This window comes from Tachypleus tridentatus, chromosome 8, assembly GCF_004210375.1.
Source record: "Tachypleus tridentatus isolate NWPU-2018 chromosome 8, ASM421037v1, whole genome shotgun sequence".
Taxonomy (NCBI): Eukaryota; Metazoa; Arthropoda; class Merostomata; order Xiphosura; family Limulidae; genus Tachypleus; species Tachypleus tridentatus.
In genome coordinates, this window is record NC_134832.1 from 147250695 (window position 1) to 147274337 (window position 23643).

The following is a 23643-nucleotide window of genomic DNA, read 5'->3' on the forward strand; positions in this document are numbered from 1 at the left end:
ACACACCTGGCATCCTCTTTCACAGATTACCAATAACTAAGCATCAGACCCTACTTGTCTCACACACACCGGCACATCCTCTCTTTCACAGATTACCAATAACTAAAACATCAGACCCTACTTGCCCTCACACACCTGGCACATCCTCTCTTTCACAGATTACCAATAACTAATACATCAGACCCTACTTGCCCTCACACACCTGGCACATCCTCTCTTTCACAGATTACCAATAACTAAAACATCAGACCCTACTTGTCCTCACACACCTGGCGCATCATCTCTTTCACGGATCAGACATCAGACCCTACTTGTCCTCACACACCTGGCATCATCTCTTTCACCCAATAACTAATACATCAGACCCTACTTGTCTCACACACACCTGGCGCATCCTCTCTTTCACAGGATTACCACAACTAATACATCAGACCCTACACACACCTGGACCCTTACCAATAACTAATACATCAGACCCTACTTGCTCCTCACTTGTCCTCACACACACTGGCACATCCTCTCTTTCACACAGATTACCAATAACTAATACATCAGACCCTACTTGCCAATCTCACACCTGGCACACTGGCACATCTCTCTTTCACAGATTACCAGTAACTAATACATCAGACCCTACTTGCCCTCACACACCTGGCACGCATCCTCTCTTTCACAGGATTACCAATAACTAAAACATCAGACCCTACTTGTCCTCACACACCTGGCACATCCTCTCTTTCACAGATTACCAATAACTAATACATCAGACCCTACTTGTCCTCACACACCTGGCACATCATCTCTTTCACAGATTACCAATAACTAAAACATCAGACCCTACTTGCCCTCACACACCTGGCACATCCTCTCTTTCACAGATTACCAATAACTAAAACATCAGACCCTACTTGTCCTCACACACCTGGCACATCCTCTCTTTCACAGATTACCAATAACTAAAACATCAGACCCTACTTGCCCTCACACACCTGGCACATCCTCTCTTTCACAGATTACCAATAACTAAAACATCAGACCCTACTTGTCCTCACACACCTGGCACATCCTCTCTTCACAGATTACCAATAACTAAAACATCAGACCCTACTTGTCCTCACACACCTGGCACATCCTCTCTTCACAGATTACCAATAATTCTCACTGGCACGTTAATATACATTACTTAATTAATAGAAAACCAAGGTTTTTATCTATAAAGTTATGTGCGACATTAGGTTGTTTTGTGTACAACTGTAAATTTTGTCACTGAGTTTTATTCTCATGTAAGTTGCACTGATGTATTTTTTCAAAAGCTTTTATTGTAGTGTTCTCACGACAGCTAAACAAACTATGATAGTTATAGAACATTGATTACATTTTTATATCTTATTATTCTGTGTTATTGGGCGAGATATTTAATGTAGCAGTCCCATTACTATAAAAGACTTCTGCTTCATTGACACAAAATTCAGGTAAGTACTTATTTCTTATGTGCATTCTTTATTATTATTAAAGTGACAAAAATATAATATTTAGAAGCACATTACATTATACAAGGTCATATCAAGCAAGATAATGAAAAATAAAAGTTCTTCACGAGGTGTGCTCGTGAGCAATTTGTGCATTATTACTATGATAGGGAAACGAGCATATTTACAACTTGTGCTATGGGATTATTAGTCAAACAGGATTCAAAGAGCAATAAAAGATACAATTATGTACAGATAACTGTACTGTAACAATTTGTAGTCTTTCTAAAAAGAAATGGGTAATTTATATTTCTTAATTTTATGGTAGTTACAAGGTAAATAAAAAAAAACAGATAAAATAAACAAACAAAAAATCATTTATTATTCATTTAGGATATTTCAGAGATTATTAAATTGAAAGTTGAACATTTGTAGATAAGGAAAACTATTTTTAACATGAAAATAATTGTGTAATAGGAGCAGTAAACATTCCGATTCCATGTATTTAAATTTTTTAGTAGAAATAATTAAAAATTCAGGTATATTTTTGGGTAAAAAAGACTAGTAATGTTTACAGAAAACTTGTCAAATCTTGTAAATATACACAATATATTTTCAAAATTATAGTATGTATACTTTCATGATCATAAAGTAACTAGATGATGGTTACATGTGGAAAGGGTTAACATGGGTGCCAAGTTCAGAGTATAATACACACACACACACACACACACAAATTATAACTGTTCATGAAAAATAACTTTATAAATCAAAACATCAGAAGGAAATATCTGAACTTATCTCTTGTATACAGATTATGTAAAACCTTAAACCCATAACATTCCTTTTGACAAAAGAAAACTAAACTGAAATCAACTAAGACTGGACTTACCATCTTCATCTACAAGAGGACGATTAGCTCTTCCTACCATCTGAAGCACATCAGTAACAGGGAAATCTTCATAACTACGCACAGTTTGATATAAACTTATTTCAACTACAGATACTTTTACAATAGTACTGTAGCCTAATCAGATATTTTGATAGATCATAGATTACCAATAAATGTTCATTAGAATTCTGTAGTTTTTAGATTTATAGTCAAAAGTAGTTACTAAGGCAATGAAGCATTTTAAGAAATATGCTACTGACAATCACTCAACTTGATATTAACTGGATATTTAAAATAAACTTTCTGATTAACAACTAAAAACAAATTAAGTTGAAAAGGAAGCATTTTTGACAATGTTTTGAACAGTATAACAAAAGAAAATTAGGAATATCACAATATAAAAAACTATACAAAAACTAAATCAAAATTGAATTAAATATTAGAGAAACAAGAGAAAATGAAAAAACACACAAAGATATTGTTCTGATCAAAGAAGCTGGTCCTGGTTTAGCAAAAACAAAGTATTGGACATATGTTTAATAAAATTTGGGTGTTTTAATTCTAGAAGGTAATAAAGAGATGCCAGTGATCAAACTTCAACTATTACTTCTGAATATGGTGACATAGGTGCACTAAAAACATGTTATTTTGGGGCTTGGTCCCATTTTAATAAAATTATTGCATAATTATTTTAGTGTTGTAGTCATTTAACTGTATGTATGTATATTAGAGTGCGTCAAAAAACAAAAAGATGTGACACTCAGTCGCTCACTTATAATTTGATTCCATTCAATGAAAAAAACATGCTAGCGTAAAAATCAATCCAATACATTAATATTTAGGGGTTGCGCAATGCATACAAAATAACAACGTGCTTCCGGAACCAAACGAAAAGTTGGCATTAGTGAAAGGCTAGCTTCGGCTTTAGACAGAACCCAGATCAGTGACCGAAAAGCCGCACAAATTTTGCTTCCTTTTGCAGCTCATATTGGACATAATATCGAGGATCTTGCCATTAGCCCAAGTTCCATAAGGAGAAAACGAATTACTAACCGTACTCTTCTAGCAGCTGAATTGAAGGAAAGTTTTTCTCCAAACGTTCCTTTGACATTACATTGGGATGGTAAGCTGATGCCCGACGTGGTTGGCAGAGAGAAGATCGAACGTTTGGCAATTTTAGTTTCAGGTGAAGGTGTAGAGAAGATTCTTTCAGTGCCCAAGATTGATAGTGAGGATGCAAATTCAGTAGCTTCTGAGATCGTATCAGTTTCAGTAGAATGGAATGTAAAAGACAGAATTAAATCGCTTTGCTTTGACACCACGGCGACCAATACAGGATCCAAATGTGGCATCTGTCTGAGGATTGAAATGTTACTTGAACGTGAGCTCTTGCACCTTGCCTGTAGACATCACATTTTGGAGATTCTTCTGGCTGTATTCTCTACTCGTGATAGAGACATCAAAAAGTCCAGATATTACTTTGATTTTAAACTTTAGAGATTGTTGGCCTAAAATTAATAAAACTAAGTACATAACAGCAGTAGAAGCAATGCCACTCCGAATACAGCCTTGGAAGGATGATATTATTCAATTTTGTCAGAATCTCCTTCAATCTCATCAACTACAGGACGATTATAAAGAGCTCTTGGAATTAGCTGTCATTTTCCTTGGATCTCTTCCACACGGACATTCTTCAGTTTCTTTCCGTACTTCTGGTGCTGTACGCGTCAGGCGATGGATGGCTCGAGCAATATATTCTCTAAAAATTTGGATGTTCCAAGAGGAGTTTGGTAGACTGCAACCACGGTCTGCTTCATCTCGTGTTTCATTTGATGCCCATTTCTGCAGCAAACTTGGCGATTTGTGTGTCTTTATAACTAAACATTAATGCTCTCATGGTTTACAGCTAAGGATGCTTCTGTGGCAGCTCGAAGGGACCTTACACTACTCAAGGAACTTGCATTGCATGAAAATCATATGATTAAGGAAGTTGGTACAAAGGCAATGAATCGGCATTTATGGTATTTATCTGAGGTTGCAGTTGGGCTTGCGCTCTTTGATGACGGTGTAACGAATAGCGACAAACTCAAGATGGTCTCAAATATGAATACCGTGAAAGGATCTCCTAGGCCAACTCCACGTTTAACAGTTGATGCTGCAAGCAATGCTGTTTCCAGAAAACTTCAGATTTTTTTACCTCGCAACGAAGAAAATTTTCTACCATCTGGATATTAGTTATGTATTTTATCATTACCACGAAAGAGTGGAGCCTCTGAAGAGTACAAACAAGGAAAGGACAGAGTAAACTTTTGTGACAAATGACGCAGCTGAAAGAGGAGTAGCTTTAATTCAACAGTTTACGGCAAAGGGCGCACCAAGAACGAAGATCAATTTCAGTATATGATTCAGGTGGCAGAAGAACATCAGCGAACATAATGCAAAGGGGGCAGGAAAGATAAAACTTCAATGAAATAAATTTTTCTTTCAAGTTTTTATGTTTTTGCTAATTGTATAATCAATAAGTATTAAATAATTTCTTTAAATAATTTAATTACCATTAACAATGTAATGTAGGGTAAATTTAAGGAAAATAGTGAACTCTGCAAGGGATGCACGACACCTAAATACTTCGCGATTGAAATGAAATTTTTTCTATGTTCTTTTCTCATGCAGTGGCACAACTGAGCAAAAAATTTGGGACATTTTAATTTTTATCCTTTATCCGCTGATGCACCCTAATGTATATATTACACAAGTGCCAATCTTTAATTACCAAGGACTGTGATGGTTTCATTATTTTGAAATTTTTAAATGTTCTACAGTAATTCCTGTATGTTGAATCCTAAAATGATATCCATTTTTTTCCCCATCAGGTATAGATTTTTCATAAAACTTCATATGCACTATTACACAAGTGAATAACACTGGGGAACACTTTTTCAGTAACTTTGAGTTGCATTGGATATTTTAACTGATTCTGAAGGAGTTTTAGGCACTGATTTCAAATCTGAAATTAGTTTTTCTCCACAAGCTCTAGTTTGTATGCAATTTGAGGTTAATGAAATTGTACAAATGTGAACTTGTGTAAACCATGTATAAGCATTTTCACGTCCATATATATAGATAGCTTCTAATATTTTGATCATTCTTCTTTTGTTTCATATCAAACATGGCTTCCAAAAATAGATATAGCAGAAACAAGCCTGATGCCTTCTGCTACATATGTGGATCCTACACACTCAATCGTCAGAGACGTAACATATCCTCGTTCGTCAAGCGTGCCTACAAGGCATATTTTGAAGTTCATCTTGGTGATCAAGACAAGCAATGGGCTCCTCATGTTGTGTGCCACAATTGTGAGGAAATGCTTCGAGACTGGACCAAAGGAAAACGCAATGGTCTGTCTTAAAAAATAAATAAAAATGTCAAATTGCATAAAATCTGTAGCTTGCAGACAAAAACCGACTTCAGATTTGAAATCAACACACTCAAATTGACTATAGAAAGGTCTTTTTTTAAATGCAACAAAATGAGTGTTCCTCAGTGTAATTATTACTGAAACAATAGATTTCTCTTGCCAACTGCAATGTGTTAGACATCATTCTAGAACGCATGAGAAATACGTATGATAAAAAACCTTTATTTTGGTAAATAATAATTCTTTTCGTCAACAGTTTTTGTTTCTTCCTAATTTGTGAAAAATTCATATATAATAAACAAAAACGTTCTCAAAACCAAAACAACTTTTATGAAGTTTAAATTTTCATATCTGTGTTATTCAAGGTTGTACTAAGATATATCTACTGTGAAAATAAAAACATTACCTAGTAAGTTTAATAACATCTCTGACTTAGGAAAGTTTAAACAACACAAAAAGTTTCCGCACTTCACTCAAGCCTTAAATAAACCAAAAATAATATTAACGTTGTTTGCTCTTAATTAATTTGTTTTATAACTAACGACTTTATAAGTTACCTTCGAACAGTGTTGAAATAACCTATAAAAGAAAATTACTGTTTAGATGTTGCACATAACTTAAGTGCGTTGTACAACATACAAGGTGCAAGTAATTAAACACAACAGAGAACAATCCGAATGAAGTGAACTTACGCATGAATTTTCCCATTATAAAACTGAGTGTCCATAATCACGACCAAGTGGGCAGCGAGCGAAAGACCCCAACAAAGGTTTCTCGATACAACAGCAACTTGAATGGCACCACTGTAGAACAACTGTTCTACAATCTTGCGATCTGCTAGGCTTAGTCCTTCATGTAGATAAGCCACTCCATTACCTAACGTCTCTTTTAAGGTCTGGAATGTAAAATTTAATAAAAAAAACAAAACAATAATTTCTACTGTAAACATTCTTCAAAATCAATTGAAACAATTCTCTATTGCTTGCATGATTTAATGAAATTGAAAAATTCAAGTACTTGCAATATTTCAGTACACTGCAAATGGTACAGCAGGAAAAAAATGAAATTAATTAAATTAAAAAAAAAAATATTTATGTTATATAAAGTTAAACGTATCTGTTAAAACATTTTTATTTATTATACCGATAAAACTGAAAGTTGGTATTAAAGGCAAGTCTATTTCATAGCATTTGATTTAACTTAACCTTACACTGCAAAGTATTTCCATATCTTAAATAAAAAGCATTACCTTATCAGAAACTTTATCCAGAAAAGGTTCAAGGTCAGAATCTGTGCAATGTAAGAACCGAGACGGCTGGCCTTCTGAGGCACAGTATGTAAGAATATCAATGGCAGTGAGTCGTGTCTGCTTGCGAGAAGGTACAAACACAATAACAGGTTTACGAGGAGAATACCGTAAAATGGCTTGATATATGGGTTTGCTCATAGCCAACAAACGAGAGGCATTATGAGTAATGTTAAAACCCTACAGAAAAAAAAAGTTTTAACTCAAATAACATGATGTATTACTCAGAGTACCAAAATAACAACACATAAATGATACTTATTGTGTACTTAAGCTAGTTATCAACTTAATTAAGCCTAACTAAATGACACAAATTATAAAATTATGATAAGACTGAAACTGTATAAGCCCAGGAGAACAGCTTAAGTTAAGTGCACTAAAAACTATCAGTTTAATAGTTTTTGTATAAGAGCATTAAAACTCATTTAATAACAGTAAAAATTAGCATAAATTTGTTTTCTGAAATAATTTAAAACTGCTAACATTACTAAAGTACACAGAATAATCCATATGTTAAAAGTGCAATACAAATGTAGCATAGTCCAAAAGAAGAAATGTACTAATACAGACCTGTATGTGCAATTCCAAAGGCACAGGTCGAACATTCGGGTGAAAATTGAATGAAGAATTGGTACCAGCACCTAGCCACTGTGCGACGTCTTTGGCATTAGCTAAAGATGAACTAAGGGCCACAATACGAATCTGACGTTCAATCTGCGAGGAGATGTACCTCATTCGGGAACAAATCACTTCAATAATTGGCTGTTAAAATAAACAAATAATCAGAACGACAATCTCTAAACAAACTTTTCTATTTAGACAGAACCTAACACCGTATTCTAATTATTAAGTATATTTGTTATCAAATACAAGTTACTGCTTAATTCATTTCTTAGATTTTTAATTTAAATAAAAATATGTGCTGTGCCACGAACCATTTACAGTTTAAAAAAAATAATTTCTGACATCCTGTGAATAGACTATTACTAGGAAACAAAGGAAAATATTTACGCAAGATACATCCAATGAGAATTAAAATGATCTAATGTCACCAATAATACTTTGAGACTAATTTTAAAGTCACCAACCAGAGAGGATGACACCTAATATACAGGTCTTTCTTACACACAATAAAACTTCAAGAAATCAACATTAATATTATCATTAATCCTGCTAACTACCAATCCTCCCTTTACAGATTTCATAATAATAACTAGTGTTGATGTTTAGGTACTTTTACATAAAAAATGAGTGATTTTACCAATCTGTGTTGGTAAATTCTTTGCACTCAGTGTTGTAACAAGAATAAATTCAAACTGTGTTTATGAAGCACCCATGCCAATAACTAATGTTATGTTCTATGTTTTAAGTCTTCCTAATTTAATTAACCTCAACCTTTGACCCAGCACCTTCAAAAATTAATCAGATCTAGAATTTCACATGTAATATCTGTTGTAATAACATGGTCAAAATCATCCTTCCTATTCACAAAATCAAGTTAGACAAACCAATATGCTTCACATAGTGTGGGATGCAAATATTTGTATCTGATGGCCAGGGAAGGACATAAAAACGAGTGAGAAACTTGAGAGTTAATCTAAAGAATTGCATCATGCAATAACCATAAAAGAAAAAGCAACATGATAAATATTTATTTATACAAAGTAAATATTTTTAAGCAGTTTTTATTATTCTTTTAGTGAACACAATTAGATCAAAACAAAAAACAAACAATATATTTTATTTTTATCTTCACATACATATAAACATGAAAAACTTCAACTTCATACATACCCCATCAGCGCCCCCTAGCAGCTGAAGTTCATCCATAATGAACAAGTTGACATTCTGCACATTTTTCCGCTGTTTCCACCGTCGTGACAAGACATCCCACTTTTCTGGAGTTCCAATGATAATGTTACCCTGAAAACAAAATTAAAACTTTCTATAGTGACAGGGTAGTTATCCATAATACTTACAGGATATTTTACACTTTATCAATGCAATGTTTAATCAAACTCATGAAACTTAATATAAGTATTTAGAAGACTAGCTTGTTTACACAAGAGACAAATAATACACAATTTATCAACCCTTTTGCAACAGGCATCCTATACAGCATGTCTCAAGGTTTTTAGTGATTTAAACCAAATTTTAATTAGACTATTTTTTTTTTGTTATACCAATTAGTATGGTTTGTTTTGAATTTTGCACAAAGCTACATGAGAGTTATAAGAGCTAGGCATCCCTAATTTAGCAGTGTAATCACCACCCACCATGAATTCTTGGGCTACTCTTTTACCAATAAATAGTTGGATTGACTGTCACATTATAATGCCCCCATGATGGAAAGGGCAAGCATGTTTGGTGTGACAGGGATTCAAACACGTGACACTCGGATTATGAGTTGAGCGCCTTAACCACCTGGCCATGCCGAACCACACTAATTAGTACAGAACAGAATTATAGCTAATAATCTATATTGTAATAGTATATATGTTTAAAATTCTTGATTTTATAAAGCAATATAAACAAAATCTTAAATTTTCCCTAATACAACACCTGACGTTTTTTTTTCTAGACAACCACTATTTTGCAATTTATTTACTACCCCTAAAATAAATATGGAGTTAACAAGAATTACTCATTGTCAAATCATCATCACTAAGGCAAAATTTTTATAGCCTTCAATCTCATTTGGTTAAAGAACCATCAAACAGAAAATGAAATTCTTTTTGCACACTATCCTGTCACTTCCTTTCCTTCAGGATTTAATAGTTCCCTATTACATTTAATATTATACTACCTATAACCAATAGAAATCTAAGGTTTTCATCTATCAGCTAATGTATTATATTACAGCCAAGTTCGTTCCTACAAACCTCCTTGCCACATATCAACTTGCATCGATGAATTTGGAACAGCTCTTACCTCATAGTTAGAATGTCAGAGTAACCGTTAGAGTTTTGAAACATTATCTACTTTAGCATGTTATTAGTCTATGTTCTTTGGTGCATTATTTAATTAAATAATATTTCATTATTGGTATAAAAAAAAGTAGTGTTAAGTGACACTGATAACCCACAGCAAAACAACAGGTAGATACTTTGTTTTTCATAAATTCTTTGATATTAAGAAAGTCACTGAAATATAAAAATAAGTATTTCTTTAGGTTAGTTAAAGTAAAATAAATAATAATGTTTCACAAGGTATGCATAGGAGCAACTCAGAATAACTCATGGGTAATGTGAGCTCCACATTCCCAAAGTGATTTAGAACCTACAAAGGTGGCAATAGTAGTTAGGTATGGTTTAAAAGTATAAATAGATACGCACTGTTACAAGCTTAAAGTCAATTAGGATAAACAAAAGTAGTTTCATATTACTATTTGAAGTCATTGTAGAGAGAAAAAAAACTATATTTTTATCGATTCATTTTGGTGGTTATGAGATTAGTCAACCTGACCAACTTTGTACAGAGTAGAGAAACTACCAAATAAAATAAAAAGTCTTACCAAAACAATTGTTTGAAATACTTAATAGGTTTTACAGATTATACAAAGAGAGGTACTTTTTGACACAAAAATTACTTTGTACTTCAATTATTAGAAAAAAAGACTTTATATTTGTTTAGAGTTAAACTTTTATTAAAAATACTTCACTAAATAGCCCAATGTTTACTGAAAGAATACCATATTATTTGAAGATATACATATGTTAGTAGCATCAAAACTGTAATGACTTTGAACAAGTACCCAGTAAAATTTTGAAATTTCCCACACTTGGTGCAGTGGTATTATTTTGAAAATACACTAAAGATACTTACTTTCGTCTTAAGACTAATATCACTGTATGGTGTAAGATTGTGATTTCATGTTACATGTCTGCCAGATTTTAACTTTTTGATATGTATTTCCTTTGTTTCTTTATTATATTGGTTGAAAGAGCTTATTTCTTACTACAAATCACTAAAAATATGACAAAAACTGACAAACTCACAAACACACTTTTCAAATTGGTTTAACTGTTATGTGTCAGGCATTGTAGGATGAGTATTCCAAACAATATTTATTATGAAAATTAAAATGTGTTAATTTATTTTTAATAACACGTTATTTTTGTGCTATTTGAATACATTAAATGTAACAGTATATTCAGTATCTGTGTCATAATATTTGTTAAACCAAATTTACACGATATTGTGGAACAAACCCATAGATTTCAGAGATAATTTAATAGAAAACAATTATTAGAAATGAAAATTACTTTAAACAGAAAGTACATAAAACACGAACTGTTCATCTAATAAATTTATCTTCCAAAATGTCACAACATCCCCCAAATCCAAAATTTGTTTTCAGGGAACTAACAACTTTTTATTGTTTTATTGATAGTTTATCTATTCCAGTTGTTGATTTCATTGTTGTCAAGAGAAACTTCTGGAATGATATCAGAACAGCTTTTGTTATTAAATCTTTAAAATACTCCCAAACAACTACAAAAACAAGAAAGACTTACTCACCTTAGCCAATAACTTTAAGTCAGTACTAGTTTCTCCTGTCAATAAAACAACCTTTTTACTAAGCTGTACACTGAACTTATTCATCCAGTCAGCATACACCTGTTCTGCTAGAGATTCCTTTGGTGTAATGTAAACACACCGTCCTTCTGGATTATTTGAAAAAAGCCTCAAAATAGCAAACTCTGCACAGATAGTCTTCCCGCTTCCAGTAGGTGCTCCAATGAACACATTGTCTTCACTGTTATAAACAGCATTAAATACTGAAATAAAATAAAACTTTATTAATATATAAGGATTTTATTAGCTTATACTGTATATCTATCATTTGTTTTAGTGTGCTAAAATATTATTTTCCTTAACTTTGAACAACTGGAGCATAGAGTTTACTTTGATGACATAATACTACATAAAAAAACCATAAAAATCATTTCTTACAAGGTTGCCTGTTATGCTAGATTATTAGATATACCAAAACAACTACATTTACAAATCTTCCATTACCAACCAACATTAATGAATGACCAAGAATTTAGTTTAATAAAAAATGTGTAATTTTTTAACAGAAGACTTGAAATTTTTTCTAAGACCTAATATCAGATTCATAAATATTAAGATTTGTATATGAGGAATGATAATATTATGATAATATAATAATAACAATAACAATGATAATAATAACAATAACAATAACAATGATAATAATAATGATAATAATAACAATGATAATATAATAATAATGATAATAATAATAATAACAATAATAATAACAATAATCATAATAACGATAATAATAATAATGATGATGATAATAACAATAATAATAATAATAATGATAATAACAATAATAATAATGATGATGATAATAGCAATAATAATAATAATAATAATGATAATAATAATAATGATGATAATAACAATAATAATGATGATAATAACAATAATAATAATAATAATGATAATCTCTACTGTAGCTCAAATGTAAGGATCTTAAATTGAAATTTAATGTATTCTGTCTCCCAACATCCAGACTGATTTGTTACAGGAAAAACTAAACTTTCTTTTTCTCACCTTGTGTTTGAATAGGATTAAAAAAGGGGAACTTTTCACTATAAAGAGTTTCAAAAGTAAGGTTTCTTAATGCTGAAACTGGCAACGGTTGTAGATCCAGGAGCTCTGTTGGGGGAGGATACTTTTCAGGAAGGATCAAGTGTCGAAAGGAGACAGGAAGTTGGGTCTCGGATCCTACAATATGAAAAATAACTATATAAATATTCTCCAACTGAAGTTTGTTTATAACATAGAGAAAACAAGGTGAAACATAAACAATCCGTGTATTTCACCAAGTATGAATTAATGATAAAACTAAATCTTCTATACAAATCCGCAGCATCGAATCATTGTTCAGCAATCTCCTAACTACATTAAACTTTCTTTATATTTAATCAATAACTGAACTGTTAATATTTCTTGAAACTCCAAGAAAACAACAAAGCCACTTGTAGATATATTAAATTGGTTTCACTAGTAAAGCCATCATCTCGTACATCAATTTTAACTCAATTATATTCAGCTGTTATTACTTCTCACTACCTATTAACACAAACTATACATTTTTGGACGTAATGTTAGGAAATTATACAGTGTTAAAACATAGTCCAGTGCATAACAACATATCCAAAAACAGTTAAAAAAAAATCCAAGTTATAGGAACTTATGATAGGAAAGAAGGAGCCTTGGTCATGCTCCAAAATAGGGTTAAACTCCTTACAGAAATATCAAATTGGTGCATCGTACAGTAATCTAATCCAGAACAACGTGTGGCTTACCACGAGAGGATTATGAAACAAGTAATTATTAATATTTAGAACCCTTTACGTATTTTAAGAAATACATCTTGTCAACTTTCTCTCATCAAAAATACTCAGTATCTTACAAAAAAGCTTTCAAAAACCAATGAGTTTTACATCACTGACTTGTTTGTAAGTATATTTAATATAACACAAAATTTAAAAATCAACAAATTTTCCATGTCATACATACACACGAAATTCAAATTGTGAAATATCTACTTACCAATCCATCTATCTGAGACTATTCTGATGAAATATTGGGGTGGTAGTGGTTCAAATACTGGTACAAAAAACTTTACCACATGTTCGTCTTCTGCAAATTTGCTGTAAATTACAGGTGCATCCATTAGTACATTACATAACTTGTAAATCTGTTGAAAGAAATACTTCTCAATATCTATAAAAATTTGCTGCTAAATAAAAATTTTAAATTTTCAGACAAAAATCTTTACAAACTAAAATATCAAAATACATTTACATTACTCATTTCTTTAAAATAAAAAAAAACATACGTTACTTCTCACATGTGACCCACAATGTTTATTTAATGTATAAAAAAAACCCCTAATAAAGATTGTAAATGTCAAATCTAGCATGTGACCCACATTGTTTATTTAATGTATAAAAACCCCTAAAGATTGTAAATGTCAAATCTAGCATGTGACCCACATTGTTTATTTAATGTATAAAAAACCCTAAAGATTGTAAATGTCAAATCTAGCATGTGACCCACATTGTTTATTTCATGTATAAAAAACCCTAAAGATTGTAAATGTCAAATCCAGCATGTGACCCACATTGTTTATTTAATGTATAAAAAAACCCTAAAGATTGTAAATGTCAAATCTAGCATGTGACCCACATTGTTTATTTAATGTATAAAAAACCCTAAGGATTGTACTTGTCAAATCTAGCATGTGACCCACATTGTTTATTTAATGTATAAAAAAACCCTAAAGATTGTAAATGTCAAATCTAGCATGTGACCCACATTGTTTAATTAATGCAGACCTTTACACACATTCTTCAGAACGTTAATACAATTTTCTCAGTTGAATAAAATGTTCATAAAAATTTACAGCAGCGTACCCAATGCAGTATTCCTGACTACAACCATAAAATAATCAATAGAGATTAAGTGAAAACATGATAAAGAAGCTGTACATTTTTTTTACTGGAACTAATACACACAATAACAAGTGACCAACAAGAAAATATTTATCATTACCAGTTTCTTTTAAAAAGTAGATTTATAAAAGGTTAAGAATTCTTGTATTTCATCTTCAATTTTTACAAACAATCTATAAGTATAAAGCCTACCTCTTCAACAGAAAATACTCATGATGAAGAATAACTTCACTGTCTACATCCTCCACCAGGATCCAGAAAGCCTATGCACAGAAATAAAGTTTCTATGAGTTTGCTAATATATACTTTTTCAATTAAATAAAGCTGAATAATGCTTATTTTACATTTAAAGAATTACAGTAATGAAGAAAGAAAATCAAGTGACGTAAATATGGGTAACTAATGATCAAATTGTTAATTTGATGTGCTGTCTATTGAAATAAACTTAAATAAAAATGCTGATGAAACATGAATGTAGAAAAACATTCATGTAATGAAAACAACGCATTATTGTATGTGTGATAGCACAGCCACATCATGCTATCTATTGTGTCCACTGAGGGGAAAGGAACCCCCTATTTTTTGTGTTGTAAATCCAAGAACAAACAGTTGTCTTACCAAGGGGAGTCCACAATATTGCAAGCTTCTTTCACAGGCACATTTTGTTCTAACCAACAAATGAATAAAACTTTCACTTTGCTGCTAAAGTTATACATCAAAATACACTTCAGCTGTTAGCCTTCCATTTGGATTGAAAAGAGGGATCAACCTATATCATACTGCATATGATGGCTGTATATACACGTTATCAATTCTAGAATATCTCCAACATTTTATTTTAAAATTTCTTATGGTAACAGATTAAACTGAATAAGAGTAGACTTTAAAGTCAATACAATTAGGTGAACTAGTAACATGTTTTATATAGTTTAAGTACTTTAACTTTACTAACACTGCCTAGGCCCATCAGACCAAACACATAACCATTTATTAAGTGTATCTTCATGAAATTTAGAAGACTTTTAGTAAACATTACAAAGTTTTTGCACACGAAAAGTCAGATTTTTTAACAAAGTACTTTTTTATATTTGCCCATGAAATTGTCAATTATTTTTAAATAGTATGAGAGTAAAGTGATTTTCATTCTGAGATTAAACTACATTTTCATGCCAGTCTTATTGAGGTAAGCAGTAAAAATGTTATTTAAATAAAAATTTTGAAAATAATGCTCCAAACATCACAACACGTGCACTTTAACCTACAGGGGCAAAAGTGTTAAAAGATAAGAAATGAAACATTTATTTGTTTTGACTTTTGCACAAAGCTACACAAGGGCTATCTGAACTGACATTCCTAATTTAGTACTAAGACTATAGGAAAGGAAGCTAGTCATCACCACCCACCACCATCTCTTGGGCTACTCTTTTACCAATGAATAGTGAAATTGAATGTCACATTATAACACCCCACAGTTGAAAGGGCAAGCATGTTTGGCATGACAGGAATTTGAGCCCACAATCCTCACATTGAGTCAAGCATCCTAATCTCCTGATCATGCCAGGTCATAGAAATGAAAATAAAACACTTTTATGAAGTTCAGTAACTGGCATTATTTGTAAACTTTATATGTATACCACTCAAAAGTTTACCATAAATAAATTTAAAATGTCCACAACTTCAAGACATGTGAAACACCAATTTCCAATACTTTGTAGTAATACATGGGGGATCATATCTTCAATGGTTTGAAGAAGTGCTGTACCAATCAGTTCACTGTATATGAAGCAGCATCATGTCTCAAATACATACAGAAGTACACAAAATGGAGGTAACAGAAATAAAATTACGAAACAAATTTTACCAGATAAAAAATAAAAACAATTTTCCAGCACATGAAAATAGTCTGTCCTAATTATAATAAACTTTAGGAAAATAAAAACTCAAAAGTCTTCTTTATATTTACAAATATAAAAATACCTCAGATGTTCCATGAACTTTTTCATCCCATTGGAAGTCTGGAGTGATGGTAAGTTCAACTCTGAGGGTAGAACGGGTAATGGGTTGAATGTGTGCAGATAGCTCCAACTTGGGAAACTGATGAAGGTACTTATGCACAGTCTTTCCTAGTTTTGGCATTCTCAAAAGCTCCCCAATTTCGTTAGGGCCAAGATCATAAAGTCGCTCCCAAGGGAAGTTTTTCTTTTCAATTTTTTTCACAACCTCCTCTGGAATTTTTTTGAACTGTCTCAATGGCGACATGGACTGCCACCTGGAAATAAGGACATTTTGAAACAAAGACAAAAATTATCTTATTATTAAATGAATTAACTAGCTTTTTCACTACAAAAGTGTCTATTGGCATTTCAACTATGCTTTGGTCACAAGGTTAGTTGAACTACATCATAGAAATACTCTAATAAATGTACATGTAACGTTTTCCCCCCCTGTAGTTTAGATTAAATCTTATGAAATATGAAATTAAATACTACCAATTATTAACAGCTTACATTCTTTTATCAATCATCTTGCAAAGAGACATTGCTTTGTCTGTTAGCTGGGCCCAACCTCGATGTAGGACAATCTCAAATATTGCTCTCATTAGCCTAGCTGCACTCTGTGTTACATACACCATGTCTGCCATCAATGCCAAGCCTTCCAGTTTTAACTGAGATATGTAAGCTTGAAGCAGGACATTAACCTTGGCACTTGTTTCTTCAATGCTTTCCTTGATAGGGATTGGAACCCGTTCCATCAGTTTCTGAAGTTCTAGCTTCTCTTCCTACAGATACAAATATTCCATTATCAGAAATAAATGAAGAACATTTTATTTACTGTCAGTTTATCTTAAAGAACAATCACTCGGGTTTTTGAAAGGTTATTGCTCTGATAAAATTATAAATCAACAGCAACGACTGTTATTCCTTTCACTGTACAACAATGATTGTGAATACAGTAAACAGGTACCTACTTCTCTGATGTTAATATTCTTGAACTCTGATGACAACGAGAAAACCCTGAACAGCTCAATCTCACTTAACGTTGGTTTAAGTAGAGTGTTGTAGGTGGACATGGTCTCATGAGTACAGTAGTAGTGGCTAGCAATACGTCCCAACTCTGTTACCTGGAAGGGACATAAAAAATTAGCAGTGAATTTTTCTCTTCAGGAAAATATGGTGTGAATAAAATGCTGCAATACTCGAACTATACATACATTACTACATTAAGACAAAAGTTAAACTAAGATGTACGTAAAAAATAAAGTGCATTCTTAAAGTTTGCAAGTTTGTACAAAGTACTGCTAAACAAAACTCAATATAATTTTTAATTTCTATCGTTAGCTCTTTCTTGACCCTATTCTTAAGTCTGTTTTAATACAAAGATTTTCTTTTGACTTCCCAGCACAATTTCCTTGTCATCTGATTATTACTGGAAAAATGAAAGCGGATAAAAAAAAACATTACCTGGAAGTTTCCAGTTTTCTTGTCAAATTTGATAGAATTGTTCTTGTCTAGAATACAGGCTGCAGAAAAAATTAGATCAGCTCTGTGCTGTTCCAGCAGAGGGTCTGACTTTAACTCGTCATGAGAAATACCATACAGGGTTGGAGACCTTAACATTCTAATGTACAAGTAAGTGTAGCCCAGCCACAGAGAAGCTTCTTTAATGTTCTGGACATTACCAAGCACTATTTCTGCATTAAGCATATCTGGGAGTTTGCTGATCAGCTGGCTCTCTATTGGCAGCTGCAATATTAATTTAACCATACTTCAATTACACATTCAGATATTACAAGAAACCAGCAAAATATCTCGAGTACATAATCCTAGAGATCATAATTATGTGACATGAAATAAGAGCAATTCTAGTTTTATGTGAGACTACTTTTAATGTTTATAACTGCATGACTGGAAAAAGAAAACATAGCTAAACGAATCATTTCATCTGTTTCTAATTATAAACATTTTATGTTACGATTTCTATTTATATAACATTTGTATCAAAACATTTACCTGCAAAATCAGTTTCAAACTGGTAAGTAAACAAAAGCTATTTAGGGTTAAAACACAAGCAATAAACTTTCAACAATATTAATAGAAAATTGTGAAATATAGAGAAACAAATATTAATGCCTGTACAGAAAAACATGTGGTTCACGTGCCATGATGCAGAAATATTGACCACGTTTCTTCTTCAGTTATGATTTAGACTTATAAGCCTCATTTATTCTTACTTAATATCTGAGATAGATATTAAGATAGTTTTAAAAGTAAATTTTCCTTACACAACAGTCTTACTACTTCACTATTATGATTTGGACTTATAGTCCTCATTTATTCTTACTTAATATCTGATGTATAACACATTAAGATACCTTTAAAAGTGAAGCTTCCTTACACAAATTCAGTGTTTTATCTTACTAACCTGCTGATTTAGAAGGGACAAGTAGTATTGGAGTTCACTGTGGTTCGTCATCAGTATGCCTTCCCCTTTAGTATCATACTGGGGTCTACCAGCTCGACCTAACATCTGCCAAAATATGTAGACTGAGATTATGTAGTGCAAAACATTTAAAAATCATACAAAAGTAAACTTCTTAATCAATAAATACAAAAACATTTTAAAAATAAAAAAATAACCACCACAAAGGATGATGACCTGATCCCAGTTTGTGTGACAAATAAAGCCAAAGTTCTCTATTGAAACACAACATCCATAATTAATTGTAAAGTACTTACCTGCACTCTGTAACACCTTGTAAACCTACATTTTCATTTACTGCCACTGTGACAAGGGTCACTAACCTCAAAGTTGTTTTTCTTTCAGACATAACTGTTTTGTCTGTAACTTATGAACCTCTTGATGCTTGGGTCACAATTATCCAAGATAGTTTATTAACTTTACTCAAACAATGGAGAGGGAAAGACAAAAACAACATAAAAAATCCACTGGGTTGTAAAACCTCGTTACATCACAATGACAACATGGTACTAATACACAGCTACATTATAATGACAACATGGTAGTAATGCACAGCTACATTATTATGACAACATGGTAGTAATGCACAGCTACATTATTATGACAACATGGTAGTAATGCACAGCTACATTATTATGACAACATGGTAGTAATGCACAGCTACATTATTATGACAACATGGTAGTAATGCACAGCTACATTATTATGACATGGTAGTAATGCACAGCTACATTATTATGACAACATGGTAGTAATGCACAGCTACATTATTATGACAACATGGTAGTAATGCACAGCTACATTATTATGACAACATGGTAGTAATGCACAGCTACATTTCAATTACAGCCACTGAGAAATAAGAGACAGCAATATCACAAACCCTTTAAAAACTACTGGTCATTAAAACAGAGCTACAACACTTAAGTCATTGGGTATTACAACCTGTCTACATCACACAGCCAGAGACTAGTACAACACATAACAATTGCCTAGTAATGTATAGCTATGTAGCCCCATAAAAAGACTGTCCTTGCACGGCTGAACCATCCCAACATCTTCTTGATGATGCGTGTCAGTTCTGTATATTTTACTTTTTTCAGGATTTTATACGTACACGTCATGCAGAAAACTCAGACTTTTGATATGTTAAATACATATGCAGTCTACATTTGTAAACCATAAAGCAGACATTACAGTGAACAAGATGTTAAGTATATATGTAGTCCACATTTATAAACCATAAAGCAGACATTGCAGTAAACAAGTTTTGTACATTTATAACTAAAACTTATTTTAAGGGCTTACTATTATTTCATGCTTGTTTCTGTAAAAGCTCAAAATTATTAGCTGCTTCTCCATTTCTTTTATTAAATTCAGCCTAAAGGTCATATTTTTAGATCATGGAGCCCAAACCACAAAAGCTGGCAACAAGACATTTACCCTCCAGAGTGAAGTCAAGTACAAGTTCTTTCTACCCTCCAGAGTAAGGTCAAGTACAAGTTCTTTCTACCCTCCAGAGTAGGGTCAAGTACAAGTTCTTGCTACCCTCCAGAGTAAGGTCAAGTACAAGTTCTTGCACCCCCTTGGTGCAAGACCAGATTTAGAGATTTTTTATTGTCAATGCAAAGTCTTGTATTATGCAGAAAAGTTATTCACACAAAATCTCTTGGAACTAAATCTTTAAACCTGATTTTTGTCTGGGCCTTAAAATGTTGAAGAAGAATCCATCATTGGAACAATTATCATGTATTTATATATGCATTAGGCTTTTATTTTGTAACATAAAAAAAATATGATTCTAATAAAACTATTCAGTAAGCTTCTGTGTAAAAGCCAGCTGCTTATAAAGCAATTTTTTTTATTTTCCCACGTGTTCTTCATACACAGGTTGGAAAAATACATATAAATGATAAAAAGACAAATTAACAAAATCCTATCAATTAAGGTGCGTTTTATATTCATAATAACAAACATTATAAGTAGATGCCTCCATAACTTTTAAGCAATGCACTGTCAAAACAGGACCATTCCTTCAAGTAGAGAGAGTGTTTTTGTTTTTTGTTGGTTGCAGCAAGCTAAAGAGGAACAGAATCCTTGGAGGTGTTGCACACATTGTTTAAATGTTTAGAATCTTCTGCATACAATCCATACAATGGTAAGTTATTTCAGTCAGAATGGGTTCCACACCACTTTACCCTCAGTGTTCACACACAATAACTGGTTAAGTTATTTCAGTCAGAATGGGTTCCACACCACTTTACCCTCAGTGTTCACACACAATAACTGGTTAAGTTATTTCAGTCAGAATGGGTTCCACACCACTTTACCCTCAGTGTTCACATACAATAACTGGTTAAGTTATTTCAGTCAGAATGGGTTCCACACCACTTTACCCTCAGTGTTCACACACAATAACTGGTTAAGTTATTTCAGTCAGAATGGGTTCCACACCACTTTACCCTCAGTGTTCACACACAATAACTGGTTAAGTTATTTCAGTCAGAATGGGTTCCACACCACTTTACCCTCAGTGTTCACACACAATAACTGGTTAAGTTATTTCAGTCAGAATGGGTTCCACACCACTTTACCCTCAGTGTTCACACACAATAACTGGTTAAGTTATTTCAGTCAGAATGGGTTCCACACCACTTTACCCTCAGTGTTCACACACAATAACTGGTTAAGTTATTTCAGTCAGAATGGGTTCCACACCACTTTACCCTCAGTGTTCACACACAATAACTGGTTAAGTTATTTCAGTCAGAATGGGTTCCACACCACTTTACCCTCAGTGTTCACACACAATAACTGGTTAAGTTATTTCAGTCAGAATGGGTTCCACACCACTTTACCCTCAGTGTTCACATACAATAACTGGTTAAGTTATTTCAGTCAGAATGGGTTCCACACCACTTTACCCTCAGTGTTCACATACAATAACTGGTTAAGTTATTTCAGTCAGAATGGGTTCCACACCACTTTACCCTCAGTGTTCACACACAATAACTGGTTAAGTTATTTCAGTCAGAATGGGTTCCACACCACTTTACCCTCAGTGTTCACATACAATAAATGGTTAAGTTATTTCAGTCAGAATGGGTTCCACACCACTTTACCCTCAGTGTTCACACACAATAACTGGTTAAGTTATTTCAGTCAGAATGGGTTCCACACCACTTTACCCTCAGTGTTCACACACAATAACTGGTTAAGTTATTTCAGTCAGAATGGGTTCCACACCACTTTACCCTCAGTGTTCACACACAATAACTGGTTAAGTTATTTCAGTCAGAATGGGTTCCACACCACTTTACCCTCAGTGTTCACACACAATAACTGGTTAAGTTATTTCAGTCAGAATGGGTTCCACACCACTTTACCCTCAGTGTTCACACACAATAACTGGTTAGCTTTTTTACCCTCAGTGTTCACACACAATTGAGTTTCAAATCAAATGAAGCATCCTTCCTCTGTTGCTTGTTTCCAGTTGGAGACATTCCTAATGATCTTCTTATCAAATAAAGCATCCTTCCTCTGTTGCTTGTTTCCAGTTGGAGACATTCCTAATGATCTTCTTATCAAATAAAGCATCCTTCCTCTGTTGCTTGTTTCCAGTTGGAGACATTCCTAATGATCTTCTTATCAAATAAAGCATCCTTCCTCTGTTGCTTGTTTCCAGTTGGAGACATTCCTAATGATCTTCTTATCAAATAAAGCATCCTTCCTCTGTTGCTTGTTTCCAGTTGGAGACATTCCTAATGATCTTCTTATCAAATAAAGCATCCTTCCTCTGTTGCTTGTTTCCAGTTGGAGACATTCCTAATGATCTTCTTATCAAATAAAGCATCCTTCCTCTGTTGCTTGTTTCCAGTTGGAGACATTCCTAATGATCTTCTTATCAAATAAAGCATCCTTCCTCTGTTGCTTGTTTCCAGTTGGAGACATTCCTAATGATCTTCTTATCAAATAAAGCATCCTTCCTCTGTTGCTTGTTTCCAGTTGGAGACATTCCTAATGATCTTCTTATCTGAGTGGAGACTTCTACTGTTACTATAATAAAGCATCCTTCCTCTGTTGCTTGTTTCCAGTTGGAGACATTCCTAATGATCTTCTTATCTGAGTGGAGACTTCTACTGTGACTATCACTACAGTTCTTGTCAGCATTAAACCCATTTTTGAGTGCAACTGCAGCATCCTTGGGTTTAGTAGATGGATCTGATCTAACACAGGCTGTTAAAGTCCATTTTGACCTTATCCACAGTGACTGCACAGACTGCAAGATGAATTTCTCAGAAAATTGTACATGCAGGTAATCAAGGATGACAAGATGCCAAATAACAGCTATGTTTCAGTTATGGTCACCAGGACTTGAGGACGTTTGCTGAAGGTCTGTAGGAGTTTGGTCAGAAAACCAGGTGCAATGATGGATAAAGAAGAAAGCTGATGTAGTATACCCATAGTGTACATAATAAAAATTACTTTCAGCAACTATATGGCTTCTGCTGCCATAATTTTGTCTGATTTGGAAACTGGATACTGTAATATTCATACCACATCAAATGATTTGGAAACTG

General features: G+C 33.0%; 1 protein-coding gene across 2 annotated transcripts in view; it reads right to left on the minus strand.

Moving 5' to 3' along the window:
• Positions 1 to 23643, minus strand: part of Brr2 (U5 small nuclear ribonucleoprotein l(3)72Ab) — an 84797-nt gene that overhangs the window by 19469 nt on the left and 41685 nt on the right. For both annotated transcript variants that reach the window (XM_076452060.1, XM_076452059.1), the window contains exons 20-33: positions 19007 to 19111; positions 18046 to 18327; positions 17553 to 17705; positions 17092 to 17363; positions 16562 to 16853; positions 14777 to 14847; positions 13680 to 13780; positions 12675 to 12848; positions 11607 to 11866; positions 8880 to 9008; positions 7656 to 7847; positions 7029 to 7265; positions 6472 to 6674; positions 2362 to 2435 (exon numbers count right to left, since the gene is read on the minus strand). In XM_076452060.1, coding sequence (XP_076308175.1) covers positions 2362 to 2435; positions 6472 to 6674; positions 7029 to 7265; positions 7656 to 7847; positions 8880 to 9008; positions 11607 to 11866; positions 12675 to 12848; positions 13680 to 13780; positions 14777 to 14847; positions 16562 to 16853; positions 17092 to 17363; positions 17553 to 17705; positions 18046 to 18327; positions 19007 to 19111 — 2545 coding nt within the window. The remainder of the gene's footprint in view (positions 1 to 2361; positions 2436 to 6471; positions 6675 to 7028; positions 7266 to 7655; positions 7848 to 8879; positions 9009 to 11606; positions 11867 to 12674; positions 12849 to 13679; positions 13781 to 14776; positions 14848 to 16561; positions 16854 to 17091; positions 17364 to 17552; positions 17706 to 18045; positions 18328 to 19006; positions 19112 to 23643) is intronic.